An 18801-nucleotide genomic window follows, 5' to 3' on the forward strand; every position below is an offset into this window, starting at 1 on the left:
GCATTTGCTGATCCCTGAAAAACATAGACTTCAAGATAAAAGTTCACCACTGGCTTGAATCTCCACTGCTGCTTTGGCAGCCCTGCTGCCTGTACTTCTCCATCTGCTTTTTGGGTACAGTGGAAGCTCAGAAAAGCATTATATGGAACACTCAGTTAATGTTTACAGAGAGGTAATGTGCTAAGTTCTCTTAAGAAACTTTTTATTCTAAATTTACAGACCTTATATGCAATATTATTTTGGGGAAAGCATATTGTCTTCATTAGATATTTCAAATGGTATGAACAAGGCAGTAGAAGTACTCAAATTCCTGCAAGCCAAATGGAGATCTTATCATACTACCTCCCACAATCTAGAATAACTTCTTTTTGAAAGCCCTGAGTTACTCTGCTTATAGCCCAGCAGAGGAGTGAATCTCATGGGTCAATGCTGAACTGTTCCAGGTAGAGTAGATCTGTGCCTGTCCCCTTGCTCTGTGCCTGTCCCCTTGCTCTGCTCCTGCCTGAACACTTGCTGCTCTACTGCACAGTAGGGCTTAAACAAAAACAAAGTAAAAATTAGATCATGGGTAGTCACATTTTTGGAGCATAAGGGAACATTTTAGTCTAATTATCTTGAGCACAGAAAGAAAAGGAAACATTTTACCAGAGTCAGTTTTTAAAAGAATTATCCTAGGTAAATTGATCTGCAGAGAATTACTCCCAAAACTATAAATCATATTGATTTACTTGTTTTACACTGCTCAAGGGTGACCAATGACTTATTGAAAAGGTGGATGGAGCCCTCAGCCTCACAAACGGGGGATGTCTTACACTTGTAATATGGATTAGCAAGATGCAAATGATCTCTCTGTTGTAATAAACAGAATGGGAATTATTATGTTTCTTCTTGACAAAGAAAATAATAGATTATCTGTGATTTCCTAGCACTACCTGACCAGACCTGAGTTTCTTAAATTTCACTGTATTTGCCTGGCAGCTAGGAAAGAGCATTTATTCTTTTATTTTGGGGTGTATCTTTACAGCTTGTAATCACATGCATTCATTAAGTGTAGTATAAGTTGCACTCTGGAAGTACAGCTCCTTTGGTACTTTCCAGTTCTTCAGCATATAACATTCTGTCCTTTAATTAGTTTGTAAAACAAAATTTAAAATCCAACAAATATTAATGATGAAAAAATAGCCAAATGCTCTTATGCATCTATTTTATTCTCCATTTGTTCTAAAATATTTAACAGCTCTGTTGTGGAGCAATTTTTTAAAAATCATGTTGAATTTTCTAATCAAAGTTTTGTGGCAGCCAGATTGACTCATCTGAACAGAGCAATTAGTTTGGCAGAATTGACTCACGGTCATTCTACCTGACAGCATTCCCTTTTGTGGGAATGTAACTCTTACTGTGAAAATGTTGTACTAAGCAAACCTCAGTTCCGCTCGTAAATCAGTTTGATGAAAGGTTTGAAAGCCTGTTTCTGTGCTGTAGTTAAATTACATTGAAAGTACAACTGAATTTGTCCCCAGTTTTTCCATCGAGGATAGTGTGACTTAAAGAAAAGCTCCCTAAAGCAAGAGTATAGCTTGGAAAGCTAGAAGAGATTTCTGGAACAAAAGTAGCTAGAATTCAGGTAAATACTCTCCAAGTTTAAAATAATGCACTTAAGCATTAGTCTTTGCTTATCAACTTTAATGTCCATACGAATGAGACTTTATTCCCACAGGCACATTAAAAAAAAAGTTCTAGAGTGCTTCTATTCAGATTTCTAAAATCAAACTCCTCCTTGGAGTCAAAATCCAAAGTAAAGTTGGAAGAAGGCTGGCTTTTGATTCATGTATGAATGAAGCTCCCAAATACTTGCCAATTCTACAAGATAAATTCAATGGAAGATTTTTGGAAGACTAGTCAGCCGCTCTGTACCAGTGGTGCTGCTGAGCTGCTGTCACAACAGCTGAGGGATTTTGATGCTCTTGAATCAAAAGCTAATTGATGCCTAATTTGGAGCCCACCCAAAATTCAGCTTTTTTTGGCTTACTAGAACTTCTACCTGGAGGCAGATGCAATATTATAGGGGTCAGAAGGAACCTCAGCGACATCCCTGAATGACATTTTGCCTCATGCTTGCAGCTCCACACATAAAGAAACGGAGCCAAAAGTTGCAATTTATGAGTAGGTTTGCCAGTCTATGGAATTCTTCAGTCTTCCCAGAGGGGGAAGCTGGTATCTACAAAATACTTCACCTGAAGTGTAAAAAAAGAAAAAAGTGAATGACCCATGAGAAAACAACTGCACAAATACCTTGCGTTTCCCTTCACAACCACATGGGTGGACCATGTCTCTTCCTTTCAGACCATAAAAACACCCTAATTTTAAAGAGATTGTTCTTTTATTAGAAATTTTTACAAGTTTTCTTAATCTGACTTATAATGCACCTGGGTTGGGGCAATCCTAAGCACAAATACAGGCTGGGTGGATAATGGATTGAAAACAGCCCAGAGGAGAAGGACTTTGTGATGATGGTGGATGAGACGCTCAATGTGAGCTGGCAATGTGTGCTTGCAGCCCTGAAAGCCAACTGTGTCCTGTGCTGCATCAAAAGAAGCACGGTCAGCAGGTCAAGGGATGTGATTCTCCCTTTACTTGGCTCTTGTGAGACCCTACCTGGAGGACTGTTGTCTAGTTCTGGAGCCCCCAACATAAGAAAGATATGGAGCTTCTGGAGAAAGTCCAGAGGGCCACAAAGATGATCTGAGGACTGAAGCACCTGTCCTACGAGCACAGGCTGAGAGAGTTGGGGGTGTTCAGACTGGAGAAGAGGAGGCTCTGAGGAGACCTTATAGTGGCCTTCCAGTACCTAAAGGGGCTACAGGAAAGCTGGGGAGGGACTTTTTGCCAGGGTGTGTAGTGATAGGACAAGGGGGAATGGATTAAAACTGGAAGAGGGGAGATTTAAGTTAGACATTAGTAGAAAATTACTTAGTGTGAGTGTGGTGAGACACTGGAACACGTTGCCCAGTGAGGTTGTGGAAGTCCCATCCCTAGAAGTGTTCAAGGAAGGGCTGGATGGTGCTCTGAGCAACTTAGTCTAGTGGGAGGTGTCCCTGCCCATGCAGGGAGGTTGGAACTAGATGATCTTTAAGGTCCCTTTCAACTCAAACCATTCTATTATTCTGTGATACTGACTAGAATTTAAAAGTGGCCATTTTCCAGCTCTGCTTTACTGTAACAAACCCACAACTGTGCACCTCCTCACCAAATGGATCAGTGACCAAATTCTTTGTAGTGTTTCGGTTTTTGATATTTTTATTATTATTATTACTAATAATTAAAATAACATATCAAACCTTTACCTTAAAATCGTGCCCCTGCTCTGTCTGGGGTCAGGTTTTCAAATCTCCCCTGCAGACCATCATTCCTTCCACCAGCAGAGCTGCGGCCTTTTTCCATACTCAGAACAGGGTTCACACCTGCATGTGCTGAAGTGAGTAGGCAGGAAGGGTATATTTGCACATAATGCTCCATCCCAACCTAACAAAGCAACACAACACAAGGATTTTGCTCTCATGTTATGTTATTAAAAGAGCTCTTAAAAAAACTTAATGGAGAAAAGAGATCAAAATTATCACAAAACTTATTTTCCATTGTAATACATTTCTATGCAAATTAATTGTTATGGAATTGTGCTCACAGGTGAAATTGGTTTTATTCCTACTGCAGAGATGGCTGTCTGCAGTGAGGAGCAGCAGCATCCCACCCTGCAACAACCAATTTTTTTTTCCTCCATGGATGTTTTATTTGTGAAATTTCATTGTCTTCGTAGTACAAATCACTTTTCTGCTAAAGCACAAGGCAACAGTAAGGATGGAGTAGAGGGATTTTTTTTATTTCTACAGGAGAAATTCCAAGCAAAATAGTGGAAAAGGGTTTTTTTTAAAAAAAAAAAAAGTTAAAAATTACTTTTTTTTTTTCTTCATTTCAAGCCAGTAGTGGAAATTGATTAATGAAGCCCGTCTGTAGCCAGTACAAAGGGCCAAATCTTCAGTTAATATAAAATACCAAGCTTCTACTTTTAAAAACCAGAAAGAGGAAGGGGACATAAAACTAAAAAACAAACAGGCATATTTGATCATTTAGTGGTGAAAAGACCAGGCGCTCCTCAGTTGCAGGGTTTTATTTTTGTGCATTGTGTCAACGATTGGAAACCATATGTTTTAAGACCAGCTTCAATAGTATCAGTAGCTACAGTCCTCCTCTCAGATTACTTTTTACTGCCTGCCTAATTTTGAGCTTTAATAGCTAACATGCACTTTGTTTATCAGTTACAAATGTTCTGAATTTTGATGAAGCAAGCTAAACAACACATATTGGTTTATCATTAGTACTAAAGAACCAACTAATAGTCTGTTCAATGTTGTGACATACAACAGGGCAAACAAGGGTTTCTTAGAAATAAGAATCATAGAACTGATGGCTCTGGTTCTGAATACTGAAGGTGAGGTGTTAGACTGGGATCCTGACACAGCTCTTGCCATCCCTGGAAGAATCCATCCTACAAGGTGCTGAGCTTTTTGGCATCAAGAGTGCAATCAAGTACAGCACCATTAAGTCCTGTCAGATAGCACAGCTGGTCCCATAGTAAGTGCTTTATTGCACTAAGGCCAGTCTGGCAGTATTGAAATTAAATATATGTTTAAAGTGCTTCCAGAATCAGACCCTCAGTACTTTTCAAGATTGAGCACTAATACATAAAATAGCTCTTTTTAAAAGTAATTCTGTTCAGCTGTACAAAAAATAGTCTCTTGCTTGTGTTATTTATCCTCTAATTACTTGAGGACAGAGTACCTCTTCTCTGCCTTTAAAGTACTGCATAAATTAATGATGTTCTAACAATAACAGCAGCAGCAATTCTGGGCATTTACCAGAGAGGAAGCAACCATTAGCCTTGAGAATGAAATTTCACTGCAGTCCACATAATAATGTGTTAGGAAATATCATGGTTGCCAACTTTCGCAATTCTGTTGAAAGTCTGTGAAAATGTGAGGGTTGGGGTGTTTTGGTTGTGTTTTGGGTTTTTGTTTTTTGCTTTTTTGCTTTTTCTTTTACGAAGCCTGAGCTCTGGCATCATGTGAAAACACGAAAATATGAGATTCTCAGTTTTAATTTTAGAAGACAAGTTACTCATCATTGTGGTTGCAAAGAGAAATTAAAAACATAAACCCAAGGGCCAGAGAACAATTGGTAAGAGCCCAAAATTCATTGCTTTTAAAATCTTACACTTTGTAAAACAATTTCATGACTCGGGGTGTTTCTATGTGTGGGTTTAACCATATTCAGTACACTGATAAATCCTCTGTACCCTTTTTGAGGGTTTCTCACCTTGGTTTGTACCAGAGAGTGGCATCACATCTTGATTGTCAGAGACGATGGTAAAGTTAAATACGGGTTCATTTCTTGTTTTTAAAAATGGAACCGGATGTTTGTACTGGTGTAACTGTTCGTTTTGACGATGAGGTGAACAGCAGAAACTGGAAATATTTCCTTTAAGGAAACATACTTTCCATAGTAACTAAACTTCGGGATCTACCTCCTCGCCTCTGCAGAGGAGAGGCTGAGGTGTAGCTATGGTCTCTCCCACGCTATGGGATAAGCTGTCTGGATCTCAGGCTCTGGCAGAAGGAGATTCCCCATGTGCCCTAAGGACAGGGTATGGGCTGGCTACTCAGGTCCCCTAGGGTGACCAAGGAGGACCATTTGCTCCTCAGTCTTTTCACTGTCACCCAGCCAGGTAATTGGGAGCATTTCCATTTGGTGAATATGTGGAGCTTTCTGCACAGTTTCCCTTTATCCTTTTAGTTTATGGTACATAGGAATAAGTACAGGGTAACCACTCCTGCAAACCCTCTTCTAAAACTGTCTTGGTCTTTGACCAAAACCATTCCACCACTCTGAGAAATCCCTGGCATTACACTGCTGACAATGACCCAGCTTGATGAAATGCAGACTTTTATTGAGCTAACTACTAGGAACTTGCTCCTACTTTCTCTCGTCTTGCAGCCTGGTACCCTGTGCAGCTGTATGCCCTGTGTACTCCAACCCATGGTCTCATCTAAGCAGCAGAAACCATTTTGTTCCCTTGCCTTTCTAAACTGCTTTTAAGGTCTACAGGTATTTCCCTGGATACTAACAATGACGAAAATACTTAAAATTCCTAGTTGTAAAATATCCTTTATCCGCCTCTTTGCGCCCTTTTCCCACTGTGCCCTTATCCACTTTTCTAAATAATGCATACAATGTTTTTAGTAAATAGAAAAGATATTAGAGTATACAAATAATGTTTACTCATCAGCTCAAGAAAGGTGTTTCTGGCACCAATTCACAAGTTACAAAAATTATACTGAAAGGGACAAGGAGTGTCTTTTTGTGTGCAGGGTGCTATACAAACAATGAGGTCCTGGTCTCTGACTGGCTTGCTGTGGCATTACCACAAACAATACTAATTCTTAAATACCTGCCTGGCTTTAAGCACTTAAGTAAATAATTGTATTTATTGTTGTAGGACTATTCACATGCATAAAACTAAGCATATATTCAAATATGTTGTGAAATCAGGGGTCGAATGAATTTTGCATGCAAGGCATTTTTAGATCATTAGTATAAATGGACTTACTTGTTAAGACCAGCTTCAAAAGGAGCTAATGTGGCAATCAGGATTTTGGGCAGGGCAGGGGGTGAAAGGCAAAAAAAATTCAAGACAGATCTAAAGGCTGTCTGGTACTTCAGACACTCCAAACCAGAACCACCATTACAGGCAAGAAAGGCTGCAAGGAAGTCCCCCCAAACCAGCAATCTCTCCGAGTTTAATGTGAGAGCTGTGTAAACTCAGAACTGCAGATAATCCATGGGGAAATCAGGGGGTTAGTGCTGAGAACTGATGGGGAATAACAACTGAAAGAGCTTTGGTTTTTTTAGGCTGGCGGGAGGTAGCTCATGCTAGGAAGCCTGCCAGCTCCAAACTGATGCTGGGAGCTTTGTCTCCTTTGGATTGTAGGAACACACTTTGCAGCCGAACTGATCTGAGAGATTTTGATAGTAAAAACAGCTGTCTCGTTGCAATGATGTTTTTGTTCCATTGTCAAAATTTTGAGTTAAATCCATGAGTGGGCTGCAGCTTGTTCAAACCCTGAACTCAACACCCTTTGTGCTCCTTTGGCTTTTCCACTGCGGTTCATGGGATATCCCCTTCCTGAGGAAAGGGCTAGGGGTAATAAAAGCCGTTGAGGTGAGGACTTGCAGGTCTCCTCTGATGCCTCCCTAGTGCTGGAGAGACGAAGCTGGAGAGCTGCAGTCTGTCTCAGGCTGGTGAGAAAGGGGGAAGAGAGAGCTAGAGTGAGGTGTGGAAAAGAAAAGCCCCGATGCGGCTGTGGCCAGGCTGTGTACCCAGCGAGCAGGTACGCCAGTGGGAAGGGGCAGCTGTGGTACCTGTGCCCTGTGGGGATGAGATTGGCACGGGAAAGGTGAAGCTGTGTGCTTGGTCTAGAGCACAAGGGGATGTATGGAGGGTGCATGTGGTGGGAGGCCCCAGCCTCATCTCACCAGCATGAACTCCCTGAAGGTGCCTGCTGTCCCTCTCTTGGACGTGTGGAGAAGCAGATGATGCACCTGACAGAGGTGCCTGTCATCAGGCAGGAGCAGAAGTCCAGCTCGAGGTGCAGACCGACTCTGACTTTGTGCTGACATGAGAGATGGGGCAGCAGCCCTTCACGGCCACAAATCCATTCTGGTTCCCTTGAGGAGATCAGAGCTAGAAGCATGATTACTGGGTGGGTGGGGAGGTGTTCCACCCTCTGGGGAGCCAGGAGCTGTGTGATGCTCCCTGGGTGCAGAGGGATGGCTCGCACAAGCAGAGCTGTTTCTGCAGGTCTGCAGGACCTACGGCTCAGTGGCACCGAGCGCGTAGGAAAACCAGGCATTCACAGAAGCCCGTCTTTTAAAACGGGTATTTAAAAATTGTCACTAGAGATCAGTAAGGCAAGGACTGCAGTGAGAATGATTATTTTCACAGAAGCAGAAGCTAGCGATAAAGTGGTATTCAAGTGGTGTTCAAGTTTTTTAACCGTGACTATCTTTTAAAAAAACTTGCAGCTAAACGTACATGGGTAGCACCGACAAACTGTAGCTACGAAAGTGAACCAAAAAAAAAACCCCAAACCAAACAACAAAAAAAGCGTGTTAGGAGAGTACCTGCCATCAGTGAGGAGACTGACCGGCTTTTGTTGGAGAAGGCAGGGGAAGCGGCGGGGACAGCTCTCCCTCCAGCCCCAAGAGTGGCGGCGGGTCGCACGGAGCAGGTTTGTGACAATAGCAGAGGGGCTGCCAGGGTCCCCGCGCTCCGGCCGGGCTCCGCGGCGTGCGGGAGCGGCGGGAGGCTCCTCCTCCGCGGCGGGGACACTCGGAGGGCGCAGGCTGCGACACGCCGCGGCCCCACGCCTGCGGTAGGTGCGGGGCGAGCCCCGCCGCGCTGGTAGGGGCCGGCGGTGCCGGTGACAGGCTGCCGAACGGGGGCCGAGGGGCCGGCTGTTCCGGCCTCGCTACCGGGGAAGCAACAGGTCAGATGAACCGATTAAAAATCCCCGCGCCGTCCCCCGCGCTGCGGTGCTGGCGGACCGGCCGGGCGCACGGCTCCGCACCCCTGCGCGGCCCTCGGGCTCCAGCGGGAGGCGCGGCGGGCAGGGGGGGTGGGCGCGCCTCGGGCGCAGCGCGGGGTGCGGAGCCGCCGCCCCGCTCCGCTCCCTTCCGCGGGCATGCGCTCCTGCCTCGCACATGCTCACTGCACCCGCAGCGGGCGCGGACACTCCGCAGCGCTGCGGCTCCGCGCTGCACCTCCGGTGAGTACGGGCAGGGGGCACGGCCGCGGAGCCGCTTCTCTCCGCGCGTCGTTTCCCGCGCCCGCGGAGGGGGCCGACGACAGCGGGCTGCGGAGCGGGGCTTTGCCCGCGGCCGGTCCCGGGTGTGAAAGTGCCGGGCGGTGCGCGGAGCGGTGCGGAGCGGGGGGCACGCGGAGGGCGCTGCCGCGGAGCAGGGCGCTTCCCCCGAAACACGTCGGGGTGTAGCGGGGAGCTGCCGTCCGCGGGCGCGGAGCAGCGCGGTGCGGAGCGTTGGTGGCGTGAGGCGCGGCAGCGCGTCGGCTCCTGCCTGCCGAGCTGCGGCAAGAACGACTCGAGGTAGTTAAGAGGTGCGCAGCGTCGCCTTTGATTTTACAGTGGCTTCGTTTAGTAGTTATTTTAAAAACTAAAGCGTGATTTTAAATAAAACGAGTTAATGCTTTCTTTCTTTTATTTTCTTTTTTCTTTTTTTTCTTTTTTTTTTTTTTTTCCGCGGTTGCTATCATGAGGAAAACTTCCAGTGTGATTTACGCAGTTTAAGTAAACTTTTTTTTGAGTGTTGAATTATGCTTGAGCCCAGTGGATGGCCTCTGAAGGAAATTATTCATGGTATACAACCACTGCTTTTCAGACATTTGTATAAAATTGTAATTGTTAAAATACATATGGTTAACCAATAGTTTATTGGTCCACATCAAGTGTATTAACAGGAATTTTGTTCAGTGCAATATCAAATTCACGCATCCCTTAGCGCTGGTAAAGGCAGTGGCAGGAATGGTTTCTTGTTTAATCTTTCTTGTGGACTTTACTAATTTACTGAGAATTCCTTATATCTGAAATGCCTTCCATAGAGAGGTTTTCCCACCCCAATAGGTTGAGACAGCATTTGTAAATTCTTTCTGCCTGCCTACATACGTGTGTGTTAGGGCAATCAGGTCCCCCCCAAATTGCGTGTATTTAAACAAGTTGTTCTGTGTCTAAACTAGTATTTCCGACTTTCATCCGTTTAGTGCTACATTGTTTTGTGTTACGTGTTGCTACATACAGGATAAATTATTTCTCCCTGTCCTTTTTGATATGAATAAACTATTTCTGTTTTTCTGCAAAGCTGCATTTTTCTTTCTACTTTGAAATTTAAGGCATTGCGTGTCCTCAAATGTTACACATGCAAGTAGGAAGGACTTGCAGTACAAATGCCTTGAAGATAATCGGTGGTCCCAGCTTTGGTAACATTCCAGAAAATTTTAAAGCATATTTTGAACATTCACTCGAAATGGCACAGCAGTTGATAACTTGATTGAATTATTGTAACTTACATCTCTTAAGAAATCATAATCTGAACGTATGATGTGAAATTAAATTGCGTAGTTACTGAGACAAATACTGAGTTGAATTGTACAGATGATTCCTGTGCATCCTCTACTCCCCTACCACCAGGTCAAAACATTTAGCTAAATAACCAGCAGTGCACACTTTTGGTTTTAGGCTCATCAATTAATTTTTCTTTGCTTTGTTTAGCCCTCTCCCCTCAGCTCATTTTCTTTTATACTACTACATAGAGACTTGATTCCCATGACTCACTAATCTTATCACCATTATTTGGCTGAAATGTTTGAAAATGGGCTCCTGTTTCAAATATCTCACAACCTCGGCAGTCTTAAATTTCATTAGAAAAGCTTCATTAGGGAGAAATAAAAATGTTGTTGATAATTCCCCCTCCAACGATAAATCCCATACTCAACTACATGATGTGTGTTGATATGCCTTGATTATACAAAGGAATTAAACTCAGGTATTCATATGAAGAACTCGATCTCAGAATATTGATTAAAGAATCTTGTGTGTAGCTGTGGTGTTGTGCTTAGCTGGCTAGTGTGCTAGATTTTTCTGAAAATGTAATAATTTAACTATTAATCCTGAAAATACATAGTTGCATGTTCAGTTTCAAGCCAGTAAGGCATCCTCCTGAAGTCTGTGAGGCTGTTTGTATGTCAGTGTGTATATGTACACATCGCTGACAAAGAAAACAATTAAAAGAACTTAGCAATTTTCTCCTGTCTTCCCAACTGTTATTTATTAAGTGTAGTAGTAGAACAGCTATTCTGAAATCAGCTATAATTCTCTTCACTAAGATTTGTTTCCTCTGTGCCAAATTTTGCAGTAACCGGATGGTTTTAAGGTGTCTTCAACTGGAGAACAAGCAAGAACAGTGCTGAAGACTAATTGTTCCTTGCAGTAAATTCCTTCTGCAATAAATTCACAGGTTTTTAGGCTTAATCTGTGGAAATGATTGTTAAGATTACTTGTGCAGTGAAAAATGCTCTTAAAATTTTGTGAAAACTAGCAAAAATTCTTAGAATGCTAAGAAAATGGTTTTTAGTTAATTTTGCCTTGCCAGAGTAACTTTTATTAGGGACGGAGTGTTAAATAAAGTTCCAAATTCAAATCCTTTTCATTAACCATGGAATGCTGTAGTTTTAAAATGAAGATTTTAAATATATCCCCTAAGTGGAGGGGTCATTTGGCAGATCAAGTGTGGAAATCTTGTACTGCTGTTTCCACTGCAGAGTTACTGTGTGCATGTGTATTATTCACAGTAATGGCCGTATAAACTTGATTAGTACATTGTGTCTGAACAGTCAGGTTCTTTTTGTTAAATTTCACAACATTGTACTACATGGGACAGAAAAATAGTTATGCCAAGAAGGAAAAAACAGAAATCCAGCACTATAAACAATGGCATATACAAAAAGTAAAGCCATTCAGGTTTTAGAAACATCCTCCTTTTCAGTGGCTTAATTTAGTAATGAGTTTAAGTTTGCTTGGGTTGGGTTTTTTTAAGTGTATCTACTCTGAAGAAGAAAAAAAAAAAGTATAACTACTCAAACCTCTTGACATAATATTCACCTTGATATGAACAGGTTGAAGTCAGTAAATCTCTTTCCCTCCCTTTTCTACTGACCATCCTGATTGGGATTGTTTTTAAGAGATCTCCTCAGAAAACAGTCTAATTCTTAAAACAATACTTTGTCTTTATTTGCAGGTCTTAACTCAATTAATGATGTTTAACAAACACCTTATTTTAATCAGGTGAGAATAAGCTCCTCAATTAGGATGCAAATAATTGCTCATCTAAGTTGGGCCTTTTGGGGCCTGGAGGTGTTGTCATTTGTAGGTAGATTTGGTGCTACCAGAGTATTGGAAGCAGGAAGGAGGAGAAAGTGGGAATAAGGATTTAGGGTTATGTAGTCGTCTTGCGAAATATTTTTTTATTACAGCACACAAAGTCAGATCCAGTTCCCTTCTTCAGGAAGCTGTTGAGCTTCTTTTGATTCTCAACTGCAAGAGGTGTGAGAGGAAAATTTGATGCAAAATAGCAGTCACTGCATAGATGGTTCCAGTGTGTGTGTGTGTCACAGAGTGAATATTTAATTAAAAATCGTTAAACCTCTTCTCACTCACTCTTTCTACTTGGGATTTAATGACGTATTTGAATTATTTCAAAGGTGTGTAAAACAAGAGGAGTAAGATTACGTGGGCTTATCCTTCCCATTTAAAATTGTCTGCAGTTGCTTAAGTCCTAGCATTAGGAGTCACATATAAACATGTTTATTTAACATCAGCGTTATCTGTTAGATTGTGCATGGTTCATTAACACGGAGAGAATACTTTTTGTTTAATAGTGTGTGGGAGCTGCCAGAGGTCAGAAGAGGTTGTTTGCCTGAAGTCGAGATGGCATCTTGGCTTTGCTCTCATTCTGTTTGTCACCTCTGCTTCTTTGGGAAATACTTCTTTAGTGCCGTGCTAAGGTATTTTCCCTTGTGTTTATGTACAGAGGCTCTGTGGAAAGCCAGAAGCCTGCTGCAGGGTTGCGGGTAAGGTTTATGGGGAATTTTAAGGAAAGTTTGTTGTAATTTGTGGAGGTTTGTTTTAGTTGGGGTTCAATTAGAGAAAGTGGCTAGGAGAAAGGGAGGAGCAGCGGGGTAGAGGGGATCCCGGGACGTTGTTGAGGTGCCCGCAAAGTTCAGGGCAGCGTGTTGTGGTATTTTGTGGAATCAGGGAGATGGGGGGCTGATGGCTTTGGAAGTTCAGAGCATTTTGTGTGCCACTGGGTAATGTTTTGTTGCTGTCGATGTGGCTGGGCCACAGTCGGACTCGAAACAAATGTCCCTGGTGGTGATGCTGAGCTGAGGGTGACAAGGAGAGGTGGCACCTCCATCTGCAGGGAATGGAGCAGGAACAGGCCCTTCTGTCCCTGGCACACACACAGTATCGAGGGAGAAATGTGGACACAGGCACTTACATACACAATTTCATTTTTTATTTGAGCTTCTTGGAAATGTTTATGACTGTTTCTGATAAGTCTGAATTTCTGCAGCCAGATTTGGATGGCGGGGGCTGTTTGGGGTCTTTTTTTTGCTTTGGAGGGGGAAAATAATTTAAATTTCCTTTGAAGTTTGTTTTTTTTTCCCTATGATTTTTATCAAGCAAGGACCCCCTGGTAGATCATAACCAAAAGGCATTGAATAAAGTGAGCATTATTGTAGAGATCAGAGTGACTGTGGAAGAGGCAATGTGAAGGAAGCCTACCGCAAATGTGCAGTTTTTTAAAAGCAAAACAGTAAAAATAGAAGAGATTTAAAAAAACCCAAAACACTGAACTTCTGTGTTGATTATAAGTTGTAACTGAAGTACATGGAGGGCGTGAATATTGTTTTTTAAAAGCTAGCAAAACAGCCATTTCTGAAAAATAGTAGGTTCTCTTAGGAGGATAGAGAAGAAGTGTTACACGGGGGGGGACTGTCTTGTCTATGGGTTTTTTTTCTTTGCATTTTTTTCAACAAGTGCTTACTCTGTTCTGTATTTTTAAGAAATTATGTGGACAGCAATTTTGTTTCTTTACCAAGGCAGTGAAAACACCAAGAATCCTTCTTACAATTTGGAAAGAATGTCAAAAGAATGAAGTAGTTAAACCTAAGTGTATTAGATCATACGCCTTAAATGCATAAATAAGCATAACTGCAATCTCAGAAACCAACGTTAAAACCACCAGGAAAACTCACCCACAAACCCTAATGACTTAAAGGGAATGACCTCAGCCATTGTGAAATTTGTCCCTATTTGTTGACTGACGTTTTTTTCTAGAAGCAGAGTGCATGTTTTGCTGGGGTGTGGGATTTTGTTATTTGAAATACTGCTGGGGGTTTTTTTGTTGTTGCTGCCAGGCTTGAATACAAAGAGTGAAAATGGGATTGAGGCCGAGAGAGCCTGGATATGATTTGGGCCTTGGCAATTTGAAAAGCAGGTGAAGGGTTTGTTATTGATGGACAAAGACTGGTAGAAATTGATTGAAGTTTGTTTTTCAGATGTTAGAAACTTCCTTGATGATAGCCCATTTCAAACTTATTCCCAGCTGGTTTCCTCTTAAGGAAATGAAGGTTTAAAGTATTTGGTTACAAACCTGAGATTTCTTCACGTTCGTGTCTTTGCATGAGTGCTACATGAAATGCTGGTGTCATTCATCTCCCCTCTGCTTTTTGGAGAGGAAATTGATGCACGCGAGAACCTCAACTTGCCTTTGCTGCAACCCCACTTAATAATTCAGGGAAATGGAAGTCTTGAATTATTTTAACAATATAAGACTTCTTTGGGACTGTTTTTAAGTAAGCCAGTGCTACAGACTGGAAGCCTGGCCAGAGCCAAGCCACTCCACAGACAAGTTTTCTATCTACTGCTTGTCCCTGGCAGTGGGTTCCTACTTTCCTGGGTTACAGTAATTAAAGTCCAGATGTAATTGCCCCTCCTTAGATGTGCAGAAAGATTTAAGAAAAATGGTAATTTTATGCTGTTTAGTGCCTAACTCTGGCATTTGATCTCGTGGTGCAGAAATTCTCATTTGCTATCCCTGCTTGTGAGAAAGAAGACAGACCAGATAAATAAATATCCCAACTAAAAAGAACAATTTTATGGTAATCAGCCCAGATAGTAACTAGTTAACCCACAAAGAGCTGACACCTCACTCCATCCTGGAAAGGGCAGACTTCACAGAGAAACTCAACCAGAGTAGGAAAGCCTGGTAGTTCAGAACAAAGACAAGGGGACGTGGGGAACATTTCTTAAACTCAGCAAATGTCTTAAAAACTGGAAATGCCTCTAGGATTACTCAGGCACCCACAAGAAACAGTGAGGGGAAAGTGGGGCAGACATCTGAATTTTTTTTTTGTTTGTTTTTTTAGATAGGTTGAGTAAGAAAGCAATCTGAGGGCCCCAGTTATTTACAACTTAAGTCTGTGCACCACGCAGAGAGGCTCATGAGCTCTCTTAAAGGCAGATTTTGCCTCTACTGCAAATTACATCTGTTGATGACAAGTTTGATTCAGCTTTTTGCTGTGTAATTGTCCTACAGCTACTTTGAAATAACTTTGATCAGTTTTGAGTATAGATCTGTATCGCCAGTTCGATTCCCTTTGCGACCGCTCTTCTGTGCTGAATTACCATCTCTCGAGTTTAATTCTAACTAACTGATGATCTGATTATGTACAAAGTACTTTCAGTAAATGCTGACAATGCATGCTTCAGTTTTGTAAATTTCAGTTCAGTAAACTAAAGTATTGCTATGCAAATGTAGTGGGTTTTTTTCCCATTTCTGTGGCTGAAACAACTAAAAATCTTCTTTAGAATTGAGCAATACTTTTTATTTGAGGAAGATATATTGGTTTTCCACCCTTTAACAAATGAAAAAAGCACCATTTGTTATGAAACATGACACTTTTATAAGTAAAATATTTGAACGTTATCTTTGCTGTGTCCAGATTTTTCCCATTTTTAATAGGCTAAATCTATTTTTTTGAATTCATAAAAGCGTGTGGTTTGCTAGCTTACATTTGCTAAGTGCTACATTGATCTTACTCCTCTCCACTGGACTACAGAGTTAGCAGTAAGTCAGCCTTGATGCTTGTAGCAAAATAGATAAATTTTCTACTTCTTCAGTGCTTGAGCCTTGCAAAATGGGAGCAGGAGTTGCTTGTCCTTCTGTGCTGTCCACACTCACAGGCCTTATTTGCAGCTTGGCAAAGGTCTTCAGCAGAAGTTGGCAAAAGCTAACAGATCCAAATCGGGTGGGAAGCCAGTACAGGTCCCTGAGAGGGAGGTATTGCAGCCCCTCTGGTAACAGTGGATGTAAACTCCAAAAGACCTTTGCAGTAGTGTGACTTAGTACCTGGTATAATAGCTCCTCTGGCCTAATACTCTTAAGTGTGCTAGTGGAGTTCCTTGTGTTGCATGAAATCAAGGCAGGCACCAATTTTCATTTATTGAAATAAAATTAGAAAGATCCTTGTTCTGTTTAGCCTTGGTAGTCTGTTGTGTAAATATCTACTTCAGTGGAATCTTGTCTTTAAAAAAATTCAATTCTCTCTGAATAAGAGACAAGGTTAGCTTTCTCACCTAAAATACATAATCATTCAGCAATGCTGTGAATGTGTGTAGCCCTGTACTAGGCAATGTAAGACATCTTCTGTATGAAAACCTTGTCGGGCCTTTGCAATCTTTCCTTAAAATGACTTTGCCCTCTTCAGTATCTCTGCACCTGAAAATGTTAAGCTGTGGTTCAAAAGAAAGTGTATTCTGCCTAATTCAATTATGTATTATTTAATTTTGTTTGTTTGGCAGCCATCCTTCCTGTTCACTACAGCAGATGAACATAATTTGAGGAAGAGAAATGGATGAGGAGAGGGACTAGGGAAGCAAACCGAGTCTTCTGTGAAATACCTGAGATCCAGCAAAACTTCTGGGCTAGATTAGTTGTGAAACACCACTTATGTCCCCCTGAAAAGTACGGGTGGAGGGTGGAGGCAAATGCTTGGTTTGGAATCGAAAGTAGTGAAGGATGCTTGTGCTAAAAGTCAGATGCACTGATGTTGGAGACTGGCTTTTTCTTTCTTAAAGCCCAGTGCTTCCCCTTCCCCCAGTCCCCCCTGCCACAAATCAGGATTATTCAATCACAACAGTGGTTTAACTGTATCTGTGGTGGAGCGGGATGGTTGCTTAACGATGCACAGAAGCATTGTGCCCTGCTTTAGGACAGGAAGTGGAAAATGAATATTGTTTTGAACTTGAACTTTGTGAGCAGACAGAAAGTAATTATTGGAACAGGAACTCCCCTGGGAGACACGGGGGAGTGGTGCATTGTGCTTGTAAGAAGCACTGTGGGATCTTAAATATCTAGTCGTGTTTAACGCTTTGGTTTTACATTTCTGCTTTTTAATCTACTGCTCCTCATTTGTTTTCCTGGGCAAATAGAGGAAGAAAAAAATTGCATGTAGAGTTAATGTATAGTATTTATTGATAGACACTGTCTTATTTGCTGGTGGGACAGGACTCTTAAATTTCTGTCTTGGTCCTAAGTGTTACTTTCTGTTGTGAAATATACTCTGACTGCCTGAGTTACTTAATGAGCCTGTTATAACATGGAAAATCTACTTAATTTATGATGAAGAGTACATGTAAGACACTTGTGTAGTATTTTGTATTAATTATAAACTATGGAATATTTATATTGTCTTATTTAGTAGAAAACCCCACTGAAATGACACAAAGTCTGCATGGTTGTGAAGTTAACATTTTGATTATCAACTTCTTAACATATTACTATTATAATATGACTGATCAGTTTCTGGGAAAAAAATGACAAGAGGTAAAGCTTTTCCTTCCCTGAATGTTTTTCTGTATTTCACTGGTCTGTGACAAACTATGTACGTTTTGGGGGCATTTTTTTTCTCTACTTTGGTTGCTCCTTTACAAGTTCTCCAACAAAGAATAGCCAGCACAAGACTTCACCTTACAGACTGTGTGGTATCTCCTGTAGATACTAAAAATATTGTTCCCTGTTAAGGAAGATAATTAAAAAATGGAACAGGTGTTTTGCCAACTTTTTGAAGGTGATACTTCTATCCATGCTTTTTTTCCCTAAGCAAGAAATAATTCATTATTTTAAAAATAACATTTAAAATGTAAAAGTAAAAGCACATTGATTTTCAAAATAAAATTAAGTACATGTTCTCTTTGATCACTGATCAAGTTCATGAGACTATTTTAATCTTAGCACAGTTGTGGGGTTCTTTGTGGTGAAGTTTTAAAGGCTGTAAAATTAAGTCACTTAAAAAGAAAATTATGTGGTGATTTATTGTAGCAGAGTAGGCAAAATTCCTCTAGAGATTTTGATATCTTCCACCTGGTATAGAAAAGAAAATGTTCTTTAGCTGATGACTAATTTGTCACTAATACCCAGGGGTTGCTTCATTACAATACAAATATGTCAGTTTTAAGAGAAACGTACAGTGAAAAAACCGTGTGTAACTTCCTGTTGCAGACTTACAGAAAGGAAAAAAATAAAGGTCTGGAAAGCAGCTGAAGCAGTGTGAGGGAAGGCTCTAAAACTATCAATCAGGGAAAAATGTTTGGGGAAAGATTTTACCTGCAGGCTTCAGTGGAATTCATTAGGACACGTTCCAGGAGGAAAGTCACTTGATAGGACTCCAGAGGAGGAGCTCTGACACGCAGTAATACCCAGGCTGACGCTCAGTTCTCTTCCAAACTGCACGTATTGCATCCTGGTAATTGGGGAGGAACTGCATTGCTAAAAAAGTTACACTCTGGTTACTGATTGCTTTTATGCTTTATCACAGTGTTGAAATAATTGGGTCCAGGACTTAGAGTTCAGATGAAAATGCTTCTAGAGAATATCTGCAACTGCTGACAGCTTAAACCTCACAAAGTTCACAGTCTTTGCCACAGCAGTGTCTTGACAAGGCTTTTTTTCCCAGCGGAGAACTATTCCAGTGTCCAAGCACTTGTGTAGTGTCATCAGTTTGATTTTGCTGGAATAACAAAACTTTGACCCTGCTTATGTCCTTCCAGTACTGCG

At 41.5% G+C, this 18801-nt stretch overlaps 1 protein-coding gene across 8 annotated transcripts in view; it reads left to right on the top strand.

The window, feature by feature from the left end:
• The first annotated feature begins 8319 nt into the window (after positions 1 to 8319).
• Positions 8320 to 18801, top strand: part of EYA2 (EYA transcriptional coactivator and phosphatase 2) — a 95097-nt gene continuing 84615 nt past the window's right edge. For 4 of the 8 annotated variants that reach the window (XM_051633000.1, XM_051633007.1, XM_051633006.1 and 1 more), the window contains exon 1: positions 8803 to 8879. In XM_051633000.1, coding sequence (XP_051488960.1) covers positions 8815 to 8879 — 65 coding nt within the window. In that variant the 5' untranslated portion in view covers positions 8803 to 8814. The other 4 variants (XM_051633004.1, XM_051633003.1, XM_051633002.1 and 1 more) reach the window with 4 other exon arrangements.

Source organism: Apus apus, chromosome 15, assembly GCF_020740795.1.
Source record: "Apus apus isolate bApuApu2 chromosome 15, bApuApu2.pri.cur, whole genome shotgun sequence".
NCBI lineage: Eukaryota > Metazoa > Chordata > Aves > Apodiformes > Apodidae > Apus > Apus apus.